The sequence below is a fragment of the Procambarus clarkii genome, chromosome 43 (genome assembly GCF_040958095.1).
Source record: "Procambarus clarkii isolate CNS0578487 chromosome 43, FALCON_Pclarkii_2.0, whole genome shotgun sequence".
In the NCBI taxonomy this organism is placed as follows: domain Eukaryota; kingdom Metazoa; phylum Arthropoda; class Malacostraca; order Decapoda; family Cambaridae; genus Procambarus; species Procambarus clarkii.
In genome coordinates this window covers 23,963,434-23,978,173 of record NC_091192.1, presented here as the reverse complement: position 1 = coordinate 23,978,173, position 14,740 = coordinate 23,963,434, and the positions used below count along the sequence as shown (strand labels likewise).

General features: G+C 40.7%; 1 protein-coding gene across 1 annotated transcript in view; it reads left to right on the top strand.

The window, feature by feature from the left end:
- Window positions 1–14,279, top strand: part of LOC123755883 (Nfs1 cysteine desulfurase) — a 29,915-nt gene extending 15,636 nt beyond the window's left edge. The window contains exons 5-9 of the mRNA XM_045738807.2: window positions 1,665–1,781; window positions 5,362–5,472; window positions 9,949–10,160; window positions 10,263–10,485; window positions 14,098–14,279. Coding sequence (XP_045594763.1) covers window positions 1,665–1,781; window positions 5,362–5,472; window positions 9,949–10,160; window positions 10,263–10,485; window positions 14,098–14,161 — 727 coding nt within the window. The 3' untranslated portion in view covers window positions 14,162–14,279. The remainder of the gene's footprint in view (window positions 1–1,664; window positions 1,782–5,361; window positions 5,473–9,948; window positions 10,161–10,262; window positions 10,486–14,097) is intronic.
- The last annotated feature ends 461 nt before the right edge of the window (window positions 14,280–14,740 follow it).

Here is a 14,740-nt window from a genome sequence, read left to right as displayed (position 1 = left end):
TTTGTTGGCGTGGCCTTGTCCTTTTCTTGTGGAGGTTTACTGTTGCCTCGTATTGTGCAGCAATGGCCGAACCTCTTCGGCTTGCTTTCGGTTTTGATGTTAATTCTGCGCCGTTTCACAAGCTGTCTCGTGCATTGTTTTACCTCTGGCCTGCTCTTGCGCCGCCTGAGCCATTCTGGTAATTGGACAGAGTGCTCTTTTCTTTCTTCTTGGTTTGTTGTGGCCCCTTTGGTTTAGGTTTGTTCTCCAAGGCTCCTTTTCTGTTGGCATTGGCCTCTTGGGGTCGGGTTGGGGGAGTTTCATGCTCTCTTCCCACGCAGGGGTTTCTGCTCTTTTAGTCTTCTTGATAGTTTTGTTCGTCTGCAGCCGTCTCCTCCTTTTCTGGCAAAGATTGAGACTGCTGCTTTCCGGAGGGGTCCCTGGGTTGTTGATGGTTGGTTGGGCCGGGGATGCATCATGTTCTGTTAGGTGGCGGCTCTTCGCCGTTACTTGCGCACCTCGGCCTCTGTGTCCCGGGGACGTGCTTTGGGTTGATCCGGTTTCCATTTCTTCCCTGTTCACGGGTGCGGGTCTCCCAGGGTGTCCGCAGAGTTCTTACGACTAGCCAGCCTGCGTTCTATCACTGTGCCAATGACGTTCATGTGTTCACTGCATTTGCTGCTGTCTTTGGCACCATGTCCTGGGCAAACATTCGGGCACGGGGCTTTTTGGCGGTCGTACTGGGTCGTGGCTGCTCGTTACCTCGTGCATGTCCCTAGGCTTAGTCGGGCCTGTGTCGTTTTGGGTCGGCGGTTGCAGCCGGTTGTCTCGACTTTTGAGTTGTGGAGTGCCTCCGGGTAAGTCCCTATGTTCTTCCTCTGAGGGTAGTTAGCTCCGGAGAGCCAAAGAGGCTTCCCCCAGAAAACAACACCATTTTCTGGGTGAGACCCGGAGGCTACCCGGCATCCCTCCCTCTCCCTGGTCGGCGTTTTTTTTTTTTTTTTTTTTTTTTTTTTGCGTGTTTTGACATCCAGCCTCAGAACTGACCGGTGGATAGCCGGCGTGAGGGGTCTGGGGCTTCCCCCTTGTCCCCGCTGCACAGACAGCGGCGCGGCGACGTGTGACGTCATGATCATTTGCTCGTTTCTTTAGGGGAGTTCTATCCACTTGTTCGGTTTTTGGTAGCAATAATTTCACCAGAATAGGGGTTTGTTTTGGGATTTGGCACCTTTCTGGGTGCCTGATTCGGTCGATGGCAGACATAGAATGCTTCCAACGAAAAGGGGGGTTTCTATAGGCCATTGTTCCCCATGCCTTTCTGAGGGGACCAGGTTCTGGCTCGTGGTCCCCGGTAGGCCCACAGAACTCCATACACATGACTGATGCCAAAGTCTGATATTAGCACATCAGCCTAGTAATCTCCGGGGAGCCTCCGGGTCTCACCCAGAAAATGGCGATTCATTACATTCAACGCTGTTTTTTTTGACTTGCCAGGATCATTTAGAGCATGCTTGACATTTACAAAGTTCACTGTGGCACTGGTGCTCATGTGTCATCTTGCCCAACTGTGTATGATCCTGTCCAAGGACACAGTAGGATCTCTCCTTAGGGAGCAGCAAAATGATCTATTCAGAAAGCTGCTTATTCACTGTCTTTTTTTTTATATATAAATGTTTTTGTTTCAGAGAAATTGGAGCACTTTGTCATGCTCGAAAGGTATTTTTGCATACTGATGCTGCCCAAGCTGTTGGTAAAATTCCCATCAATGTTCAAGATCTAAATGTTGACCTCATGTCCATCAGGTAAGAAGTGTGTGTTAAAATAAATTTAATCACTATGTATTGCCATACTGTACTATATTTAATTGGCCCTGTGTAAATGCTGTTTTGTGACCTCTGCTGTAAATAATTTACTGTACTTTGCTTTGTAGATGCATAAAATTGAGTCTGTTTCTGTACTCATGATTGGCCTGAGTGAGCCTGAGTATTAGGGAGCCGGTTGGCCGAGCAGACAGCACACTGGACTTGTGATACCGGGTTCGATCCTGGGCGCTGGCGAGAAACAATGGGCAGAGTTTCTTTCACCCTATGCCCCTGTTACCTAGCAGTAAAATAGGTACCTGGGTGTTAGTCAGCTGTCACGGGCTGCTCCTGGGGGTGGAGGCCTGGTCGAGGACCGGGCGGCGGGGACACTAAAGCCCCGAAATAATCTCAAGATAACCTCAAGATCTCAAGAGAGTGTGTTTGCTATGAGTTCATTAATTTTACATGCAGTTTGTCAACAGTAGAAAGGATATCACTTTTACTTTGAAAAGTTCCTCCTAGGTGTTACATTTATATTACCAATTTTTATGTTGTTAACTCTAGCAAGTTAGCTGTGCAGTTCTTGTTCCCAGGTACTGTAATATTATTTTTTTATGTTTGCCATAACATCAAGTTTAGGAATTTTGATTGAGACCATAATTATGAATTTATTTTAGCCAAGCTTTTTTTGTGTACATACGGTATTTAATTTTAAATGATATAATCAATACTTATACAATTAGGGGAGAATGGGCTATCATATTTGCCTATACATATGAATGAGTCTTTATTCAATTTTTGTATATAGCCAACTGTACTCAGTAGTGGTTTGCCCAATGAGTATTGTCATTCTTTCACAGTCCGCTTTTAAAATTAGTGCATAAGTAATTGGTGGCAAGTGTTTTATGCACTTGCATAAAGTATGCTTTGTCATTGTATGTGTGTGTTTGTGAGAGCTGTGAGGTTGGCCACCAGGTCACAACCTGGCTCAGTTTCAGGGGTTCTCTCACTGTTTGTTGCTAGGAACAAGACAATTAGGTAAGGGGAAAAGCCGATAGCTTTTACCTCGGTATCTGGAACTTTGCTTCTAAATTTAGATGGGCTGCAAATCTGGTGACCTATTATTGGCCTGCGTGTGAATTTGTACGGTTTCAAGTGTTAGAGAGTATGGCACTACACTTTGGGAATCCACAACTTGATGTTAATGGATCATGGAGAGCCATCTAGAATGGTATGATCCTGATGGCCATCCTTTTTGTGCCCTACAATTTCACTTTTGGATTTTAAACTGTTTGTTGGACCCTTATACTTGACTGACTGATTACACAATGGGAACCAAGTATATACTTACTAGTGACTGTGGCGATGTGAGATCTAGCTTTTTATGCTCTCCTGCCTACTGCCTAGCCTTTTGTACCTGGCATGTTTTATTTAAACCTATTGATGTTCAAATTGTTACACCTATTGTTGAAGTTGTGGGCAGAAGTGGCTTTCACAACCTCTTCTTTCAATGCATTTTGCTTGCAGACGACCTGAACAGGGCACAAGAATTCTTTGCATTTCCACAACCTGGATGCATTCCAGTATCCATTAATGACTTTGTATATTAGTATTTTTTTTCTAAAGAGGCTGGCTTTGTCCATCTTGTCAATTCCTCTCATTATCTTGTATGTTGAGTTATGGTATCAGGTTTCTGCTTCTAGCTATGGTATCTGGTTTTTGCTCCTTCTAGCTGTGCTATCTAGTCTTTGCTTCCTTCTAGGTCTGGCATCAGATCTTTACTCCTCCAAGCTGTGGTATCAAGTCTTCTTCCTGGTTGTGGTACAGGTATTGCATCCCATCCTCCTGTTTTGGTAGTACTTATAGTAAGGATGAAGACCATAGTATATATTCCAATGAACAGTGAAATTAGAAAGTAGAAATCTGAACTATTGAGTTGGACAAACTGGAAAACTATTTTTTACTTGTTGCTTTGACAAACTAAACTAACCTAACCTCCCTGGGCCTAATACACGATATTTGAGGCCTAATATAGTACAGTACATATGTGTGCATGTTGGCTTTATCCTGGCTGTGGTATCATGGCTGTGGTACAGTATCACATCTTTGCTTTATCCTGGCTGTGGTATCATGGCTGTGGTACAGTATCACATCTTTGCTTTATCCTGGCTTTGGTATCACATCTTTGCTTTATCATGGCTGTGGTATCATATCTTTGCTTTATCATGGCTGTGGTATCACATTTTTGCTTTATCCTGGCTGTGGTATCTGGTACTTAAAGTACTTCCTTCTCGATTTTCTTTGAGAAAGGGCAGTTGATTTGTTAGTCTCCATTTATCAAGTGGAAGGAAATTGTCTGTCTTCAGTCTGCCCTTGGCAGGGAAACATTTCAACTTTTTCAATCTAGCCTTCTGTGAGCCTGTATTGTTTCAAGCGATGGTCTACCATCAACAGCCTGTCCAGGCTCCTCTTTTTACTGAAGCATTAATTTGCTGAGATTTTTAACAATGAACGAACTGTCCCTAGGGCAGTTCGTTGTTGCCTTCAACCTCGTTCTGACAGTTCCTGCGATGGCGCTGGAACAATCATATTGGCATTTGCCTTTCCTTTTGTGATTTTCGGCACCATGGCTTTGCGCCCTGGAGAGGTGTCTCCGGACCGACAACCAGAGCGCAACTCCATAGTCTCCCGAGACTGATGGATGCCCACTACTACTAATTTGCTGAGATTTTTAAAGTTTGCTCTTGGCTTGTCAGTATTCTCAAACTTTTGGTATGCTGAAAGATCTTGGAGGGAGTTAGCTGGAATGGTTGGGTGGAGTGAGATTTTTTCTTTCACTTCAGCAATTATCAAGGCTATGAGTCACAAAAACGTGGCTAAAGTATTTTGACCAGACCACACACTAGAAGGTGAAGGGACGACGACGTTTCGGTCCGTCCTGGACCATTCTCAAGTCGATTGTCTCTGCGCGAGGTTTCTGTCCACGCTGAGCTGGCCTTAGGACACCTGCATTATCATTTGACAAATGTACCGCCCCAGTCAAACTCCCCACCTGATAATGTCCTCAGAGCGGATCGACAATCGACTTGAGAATGGTCCAGGACGGACCGAAACGTCGTCGTCCCTTCACCTTCTAGTGTGTGGTCTGGTCAACAATTATCAAGGCTTTGACAGAGCCGTTTGCACGGGTTTTGTGTGACTTGTTGACCGATTTCTCCACACATTTGGCCTGCACGTGTGCAGTGTTGAGCTAGTTACAAGTTTGGGTGGATAGTGGAGCTGCTTTTATCCATACTTCTAAACTCTCCTCACCTATAATGAGATATTAAGGTGTAAGACAAGGGCTCACCAAGCTCATCTTTACATTTTGTAATGACCATGATAAAACCTAAGGCATAGCAAAGGTTGAATATATTTATCTACACACATTCATCCATATATTCAGTAACATAAGTAAATGTTATATTTAATACTTTTTAAAACATTTTGAAAAAAATGATCTATATTTGTAAAAGAAAATATAGGTAGATTTCATTTTGAAAATAGTATTAGTCACTGCATTATTGATTTGCTTTTATAGTGGTCACAAGCTTTATGGTCCAAAAGGGGTTGGCTGCCTGTATATCCGCCGTCGACCTAGAGTACGTGTGGAAGCCTTGATGAGTGGAGGAGGACAAGAAAGAGGAATAAGGTAGGTCATCTTGAATATTATGCTTTTTGTTTTTAAATCAGTAGGGGCCATGAGGAGGATTCGGACCCATTCATTAGGTACAGTGGTACCTCGGAATGCGATTGTCCCTGTATGCGAGGTTTTCGGAAGGCGAGGTGTATTTACTCCAAAAATTTGTCTCGGAAGGCGATGGTTACTTCGGGAGGCGAGTTTGGACGCGAGTTTGTTGATACGCGTACAGCCGACCTAGCGCGTGGTGGTTCGGCGATCGTCGCCCCTCCGCCCCGCCGCCCCTCCGCCCCGCCGCCCCTCAGTTTATTATTGTCTCGCGCTCAGTGACTACCCCCACATCAATTCTTCTCGCGGATTTTCAGTGTTTTGTTGGATTTTTGGTGATTTGTCTATACAATTTGTTATTATATATCTCACCATGGGTCCCAAGAAAGCCAGTGGTAAGGATAAAGGCCAGAAAGCTCATGTGAGGATGACAATAGAGGAGAAACAAGAGATCATTCGGAAGCATGAGAACGGTACACGTGTTGTTGAACTTTGTAGGCAGTACAACAAAGCCACATCAACAATATGCACTATACTTAAGAAGAAAAATAAGATTATGGGTGCTAAAGTGGCAAAAGGAGTAAGAACATTAACGGCACAAAGACCACAAATACTTGAAGAAGTGGAAAAGTTGTTATTAATTTGGATACACGACAAGGAGTTGAGGGGTGATAGTGTTTCGGAGGCCATTATTTGTGAGAAAGCCAGGGTGTTGCACGAAGACCTTCTAAAGAATACCCCTGCAACGAGTGATGCAGATAAGAAAGAGTTTAAGGCAAGCAGGGGCTGGTTTGAAAAATTTAGAAAGAGAAGTGGTATCCATAGTGTTACAAGGCATGGGGTTATGTGATGTGATTATGGAAGGGGACTCCCCTTCCAAACAGTAACTCCTCTCCTCCTCCCCCCTCCTCACCATCTTCCATACGCCTACAGCACTCGACAGCAAGGTAAGTAATAACTGGAACACAGTTTTGTAGGTTTATTTAGATGAATTAGGTAAATTAGGTATAAAAATTTAGTTTGATGTGGGGTTTTTGGGGTAGTCAGGAACGGATTAATTCATTTCCCTTTATTTCTTATGGGGAAATTAACTTCGGAATGCGAGTTTTCGGAAGGCGAGGCGTCTCCAGGAACGGATTAAACTCTTATTCTGAGGTATGCCTGTACTCCCAAGCTAATGCCCTGGACCACTACACCATGAATGGTCAAAAGCAATGCAACATGGGATTCCACTGAATCCTCAAGGGGTTCTGAGGTTTCCAGTTGAAGTTTAATCAGAGTTTCACGCATTGCCACCATGCACTCTGGCTTTATCGTTTAGATACTTTTGACCATAGCATGGTGTTGTGTTCTAGGGCATTAGCTTGGGAGCACCAAGTGAGTGGGTTCGAATCCTCCTCGTGGCTCCTAATGATTTTCTCGTTGATACATCACGTTAATGGGATTTGTTTTTTGCATTGTGTTTTGTGCATTTTTTTTTTTTGCACCCATGTTAATATGACCATGTCATGCTAGGTGACTCCTGCATCGCTAAGAAACTAGGCAAGGGCAGTTGGCAGAACTGAGAGAAGGAAAATCAAATTTTGTAGTTCGAGAAACAAAAAAGAAATTTGAGACAGTTTGCAGCTTGATTAGTACTAGAATTGAGAGGGCTCAGTCATGAGGACAGATTCAGGGAACTCACCCTCACAACCTTTAAGGAGAGAAGAAACAAGATGGAATATGATCTCTACGTAAGATACTGAGGAGTAGACAATATGGACAAAGACTTTAAATTAAAAGGAGGCAGAACAATGGGACATTTGTGGAAGCTGGACACAATTAAGTTATAGAGATTGAAGAAAGAGTATTAAAGAGTATCAATCTGATTCTCACTCCCCACAGACACTGATTGATAGGTACTTGAGCACAGTGGCTACAGAAAAGGCAAAGAGGCACTGAAAGAGCTTTATATAACAGACTGTACAATCAGGTATAATTTGACCATAAACACTTGAGGGAGGGACTGGAGTCTGTATATGACACTTATCCATTGAAGATCTATGATTCATTACTGGTAAGAAGGTGAAAACTCAGGCATGTTTAAAATGGACAGTTGACCCAATATTCAGAATGGAGAAATGGTTGGAAATTATATATAAGCTCTAAACTACACTCCAGTATCATTACAAATCAACAGAATGTTAATTGATTGCACTCTCAAAAATATTCATCATGTTGGCTTTATAAATTAACTATGGCGAGATTGTGACAATTCCAACTCGGTAAATTCCTGTTACATTTTTAGAGGCTCCTACAGTGTTTGTCAGAAGACATTTTGGTGGAAAGCTTAAATTGCCTTAAAACATGACCAATTTGAAATTTTTGAACCAATCCGTGAGATAATTAGTTTTTCCTGTGTGGAATGCCTTGACCTTATCCTTTATCATTTGCAAGATGATTAGAAAACTATTTCTCTTGGGATGACTTGGGATGACTAAGTGAATCCATCAATTCACTTAGGCTATGGAATGTTATTTTACATTTAAAAAAACTTTTTACAATTATTTAGCAATTAGTTTTTTATCAACTTGGATTTACTGTTCATACTTACTATTCTGTTTCCAGAGCAACATTCTTGAGTCAGTTCATTAACACACTCATCCTTTGAGCTCTTCCACTGCACACTTTATATGCCAGTCCACCCTCCATTGCAGAATTGTTAAAATAAAAAGTTCTTATAAATTTATGGACAGTTAATGTGGCAAGTTCAAGAAAAATTAGCAAAACAATTGAAGGTATTAATACTTTGTGATAAGTCGATGAAGGGATATTTAATCTAGAGTACTCAGACAAAATGTTTTTAATGTTTATAATTAAATTATGTTCCTAGATATTAAAAAAGAGGGGGGATTATGATAAAGTGAAACAATTATTTGTCATAGTTTGGGTGTGGAAGCTGAAAAATGGGGTTGGGGGGTCTACCCCCCCTGGAACTCACGTATAGTTAACACACCAATTATAAATCATACAAAGTACAGTGACACCTCGATTAACGAGCGGCTCTATCTACAAGCATTTCGAGTAATGAGTACTTCGCAGCAAATTTGTCTATTGATGAGCTTCACCTCTATTAACGAGCAAAACCACATGGTGCTTCTTAGCATCTCTCTGGTTCTCGCAAATTCTCGGACGCCTCCGATGCCAGTGTTGTTGTTGTATCGCGTACGACAAACATCCCTCTGCATTTATTTGCACTTTTTTTTTTTTTTGTGGTTTTGTGACGCACGATGTCGCCAAAGAAGCTACTTGTGTTGTCAAGAGGACAATGCAACGCATTCTTGATAGTGTTGTTAAGAGGAAGAAAGAGACAATTACTGTGGATTTAAAGAAGGAAATTATAGCAAAGCATGAGCGTGGTGTCCATGTGACTGATCTCACAAGGGAGTATGGCAGGGCCTCATCAACAATTTGTACCATTAGTAAGGGGATGAGGAGGTAAGGGAGGATGCTGCCTCTTCCAGTGAGATCAGGGAAGTGTTGAATGTTTGAAAAGGTGACTGCATTCTTGGAAAAGCATCACCCTGATAAAGTAGTGACAACTCGGTGTGTGAACATGTTTAATGACAATTTGCTGTCTCATTTTAGGGACATCCTAAAACAAAAAAAAAGCAATTGTCAATAGACTCGTTCTTTGCAAAAGTAAAGACCAGCAAGTGATAGTGAACCACAACCCAGGTCCCAGTAGGGTGAAATTCCCAAGAAGAGAGAGGCCGCCTGATTCAGAGGTGGATTCTCCTTCCACACTATAACCCTTCTCCTCTTTTCCACCTCCCCATCGTCTCCCTCAAGCCAGCAATGACTCTTCATAAGGTAAAGTAAACATGAAAACAGTACAACAAAACATTAAAATTACATGTGCAGTATTATATTTACATTACAAAATGTCATACACGTATGGATGTTTTTGGGAGTGAAACGGATTAAATTTATTTCCTTTATTTTAACTGGGGAAATTTGTTTCTTAAGACGAGTTTTCCACATAACGAGCTCGGTGCCAGAATGGATTAAACTCGTTAATCGAGGTGCCACTGTACATGACTTACAGCTAATGACAATTGAGCTTTTCTCAAAAATAGTTTTTCATTTTAAATGTTGAAAATGCACTTCTAATAATTCATTTCTGACATCTATGTTAAATATGAAACTAATCGGGCGTTATCTGCCATGACAATCGGGGAAATGACAGCTGCATACAATTGATTTGGGCCATTTGTTTTCATGATGGGCTGCAAACAGAACTGCTGCTAATCACTGCTCAGTGATTCTAAAATATAATAAAACGTAATATGTGTTGACCAAATTTTGAACTGCCACATTAGTTTCCATTTTTCGAGGCTTGACTATCGGCTTAACTACTTCATATATTTTGGCTATTAATTGCATATTAAAATCTTTCAGGTCAGGAACTGTACCCACTCCTTTGGTGGTGGGCCTGGGTGCAGCCTGTGACATTGCCAAGCGTGAAATGCAATATGATCATGACTGGATAACCAAGTTGTCAAACATGTTAGTAGAATCCCTCACATCAAGATTGACAAATATTGTTAGGAATGGTGACCCTGAACACAGTTACCCTGGATGTGTTAACCTCTCCTTTGCTTTTGTTGAAGGTGAGCATTCATTTTTTGAATGTCTTTTTATTGTAATTCCTTTTAAAAAACCCATTGAGATTATTGCTACAGCATTCTTTAAAACTATTTTTATTGCAACAGGTGAAAGTTTGTTGATGGCCTTGAAGGATGTGGCTTTGTCATCAGGCTCTGCATGTACTAGTGCCTCACTTGAACCTTCCTATGTGTTGCGTGCCATAGGTGCAGAGGAAGATTTGGCTCATTCCTCCATCCGTTTTGGCATTGGTAGATTTACTACAGAGGAAGAAGTCAAGTACACAGCTAATAAATGTGTGGAGCATGTTAATCGCTTGAGAGAAATGAGGTAAGGTAAAATTATCAGTTGTTTCATACATTGTTTGACTGAATGTATTGACCTTTGTTAAAAACACATTTTTCTTGGTAGAAACTTATTACTATAAGTCATTGTACTGGGATGACTGCCTTACATTGTTCAATTAGTATCACTTTCTGCTTGTCATTACCTAAGTGTAGTTACAGGATGAGAGCTATGCTTGTGGTGTCCCATCTTTCCAGCACTCTTGTCATATAATGCTTTTAAATTACTGACGGTTTTGCCCTTCATCACCTTCTCACCTAACTTGTTCCAACCGTCTACCACTCTGTTTACAAAACTGATTTTTTTTTTAATTCTCTGGCAGCTTTGTTTCATTAGTTTAAATCTATGACCTCTTGTTCTTGAGGTTCCAGGTCTCGGGAATTCTTCCCTATCAATTTTATCGATTCCTGTTACTATTTTGTACGTAGTGATCATACTGCCTCTTTTACTTCTATCTTCTAGTTTTTGCATATTTAATGCCTCTAACCTCTCCTCGTAGCTCTGTGTGACCACCTTTTACTGTCTGGACTCACTATACCAGCTTAGTTGTTCGCTATGGTAAACAAAACATGCAGATACTTATATATAACTTCTGTATATAAAAGCAAAAACAGTATGGTGGGAGGAGAATGGTGGCGAGTCAGGTGAGGTGAGGGAGGGAGTGGCAGCCAGTAGCGGGCTGCCACTGCCACTCAGCATACCAACTTAGTGGTTCGTTATGGTGAACACGAATGTAGATACTTATATATAACGTGTATATACAGTGTAATAACAGCAAAAGGAGTGTGGGGGAGAAGCCATTTTGGTGATGGGTATGGCAACATCTGCATGATTTGTCATGTTGGTAGGGGTGGCCACTATGCTCTTTGGGCATTATACCGGTTTAGTTGAACAGTTATGGTGAACAAAACATGTAGATACTTATATATAACATCTGTATATAGGGTAATAACACCACAAACAGTATTGTTGGGGGTGAAATTTTAGTGGGTCTGAACCTTGAATGTGTGAGGGAGGCAGCCGCCAACTGACTGTGTGTAGCGACGTCTCTTAGTCCCTGAACTAACTATATCAACTTAGTTGTACAGTTGTGAACAAAACATGCAGATACTTATATGTAACGTCTGTATATAGTGAATAAAAGCAAAAACAGTATGGTGGGAGGAGAATGTGGGTGAGTCAGGTGAGGTGAGGGAGGGAGGAAGTGGCAGCCAGTGGCGGGCTGCCACTGGCTGCCACTGCCAGTGAGCATGCCAACTTAGTGATTCGTTATGGTGAACACGAATGTAGATACTTATATATAACGTCTGTATATTGTGAATATAAGCAAAAACAGTATGGTGGGAGGAGAATGTGGGCGAGTGAGGTGTTGAGGGAGTGAGTGGCAGCGAGTGGCTGGCTGGTGTGTAGTGGTCACTCCTCGTTGCTTTTTGACTCGTAATACCAACTTGCTGGTTTGTTATGGTGAACAAAACATGCAGATACTTATATATATAACCTGTGTATATAGTGTAATAACCGACAAATAATTTGTTCACTGCTTGATGAACATCATGATTGAATCAACAATATGCACACCATATTTTTGAGTACAGCGATGATTCACTCATTTTATTATATAAATATATCACACTACACACTATTGAATAATATTACAGCAAAAAAACTATTTAAAATCAATCAGAGACATTGAAATAATTAGGTAATTATCTCTTTGTGGCAACTCCGGTCTGACAGCTTGCGAGCAACAGACCGTCTGGGACGCACGCTGAGTCATCGCCTGTTTTTTGCCAGAATTCCCCACCCTATAGCGGGCAATATATGCCACTTACGATTTTTTTATTATTTTCCCGTGATCAGAGAACACAAATTAACAGGTTTAGAAGAAAATAATTTTTTTTTTTTTTGGTATGCGCCTGTGGGTGACAAATGCCCGGCGCCACACAAGGGTTAAAATATTTGTAAAAAATTCAATTTTTATCCAATCAACTTTTGGGTGGTTTCAAAATGAGCGCCTTTGGATTGCGCACAATTTGATACCAAAATGAAAGATGTAACACGAAAATGGATGTCAGAAAAATGGAAAGATATAAATAATTTTGTGGTGACGAGCGACAGTGTCCAAAAGTTAAAATATATGTTAAAATTCCATATATTTTTCTATTATTATGGGACTAGTTTTAAAATACCCACCTCTATATTGCGAACAATTTGATATCAAAATGAAGGACGTGAAGCAAAAATTGATATCAGAAAGATAAATACTTTTGTGGTTCAAATTTTAAAATATTTGCTAAATTCCATTTATTGTTCTATTACTATGGGACTAGTTTTAAAATACGTGCCTTTATTTTGCGAACAATTTAATACCAAGATGAAACGCGTAACACAATTTTTTTTTTTATCAAACTGAACGAGTATATACATTAGTCTGTAGGTGTGCCAGTTGGTGCTTGTTCACGGGTAACTTGGCCAACTTTAGGCTTTGCTGTGGGAAGTCACGGCGGGCTCTTGGCTTTTGGACCTTATATGCATATACCCCTGTAGGGAATTCTATTGCCAAAGATACCAAAATGAACAATGTAGCAAGAGAATTAAAGTGAATTAAACGAGAATTAATACTGAAACGAGTATACACTTTTTGGTGTCGCCGCATGCTTGCCCGCACCCAACGGCACATGACGTCGTTTCTGCAGTGCGCACGAACTTTTTTTTTTTTTTATCTAGAACCACCCCTTGATCAGAGTTCTTTAAAGATTTACAACATACACACTCAACAATGTGTAGCTACCACCAACACTTTCCTGCCATTATTATAGGAACAATATTATATATGTATAGTTAACATTGTACCATATGAGAATGCACTCCTAGAACATTTTTTAATCAGACATCTTTGACTAGTACTGTATTTACATTACTTTATTAGTACATTACTGTACTTGTATTTAATGTCTCCCTCATCCACCAGACAAATGCTAAGGCATGTCACTAGTTATAATATGAATACAAATATTTTACATATGTACATAACCAAAAACAGGATGCGAGGGGACGACAATCTCATTGCGTGTTTGGTGGGCGAGACCAGACTACTGTACTTGGTCTCCGTGAGGCCTCGAGCAGTTTTTCTTTGATACCCATTGTGTTGAAAGGGGGGGAGGGTTACTGAAATCACTACATATACCTTACCATTACACATTTTCTCACTTTTCATGGGATGTTGAAGCATCAACCTGGAAAAGAAACAATGAATAATATAGGAAAAGAAATTTATAGGTATTAAATAATATAATGCAGTATTACTGTACAAATATCACGCCCATTTGTTATATGCATCCTCAATATGTAGCATAAAACTAGTATCTAAACACACTAGCAATTATAACCTTATGGGTAAAAATATATTAATTCTGTGACTAAGAATGTCACGTGGAAAAAATAGCTTATTTTAGGAATATTTAATAATATAGATGTTATATGATATCCTGGCATGGAAGATTGGTAATAAGTTCTCAATGACCCTCATCTCATTAAACCATACTGATTACTGTATTTATAAATTACAATACTGTATGTAGCTTTTTTGTTTTTCAGCCCTCTGTGGGAAATGGTGCAAGAAGGAATAGATCTGAAAAGTATCCAGTGGTCACAGCATTAAAACTTACCTAAAAATTATTTCTGTAGGATTGTAATAATACAGCTTTATTGATCCTGAAATATTTTTCAATTCGTGATTTGTTGTTTTAATTTTAACTTGAAAGTCTATTATATATTTTGGGGGGGGAGGGAGGGAGGGATGGGGGGGGGAGAGAGAGAGGGGGGGAAGAGAGAGAGAGAGAGAGCGGGGGGGAAGAGAGAGAGAGAGAGAGAGAGAGAGGGAGGGGGGGGAAGAGAACGAAAGAGGGGGGGAAAGAAAAAGAGAGGGGGGGGGGGGAAGAGAGAGAGAGAGATCGAGATCATTGTAATTACCATATTTATTTAAGTATAAGTTGTAAATAATTTGTCACTATTTAAAAACATTACTTCTGTGGACAAATACAATCAGTATTGTAGTTGGCCTGAGCATTGGAAGTTTTAAGTATGTTAAATTTTTTAATACATTTGGATCTTGCTCAAATTGATTGTGTTTGACTGGAACTGATTGGTGGGCTGCACTGAACTGGCCAATGGTCAAAATCTTGATGAACCAAAATATGGTATCCACTTTACCCAGCAGTGTTGGTAGACTGGCCCAACT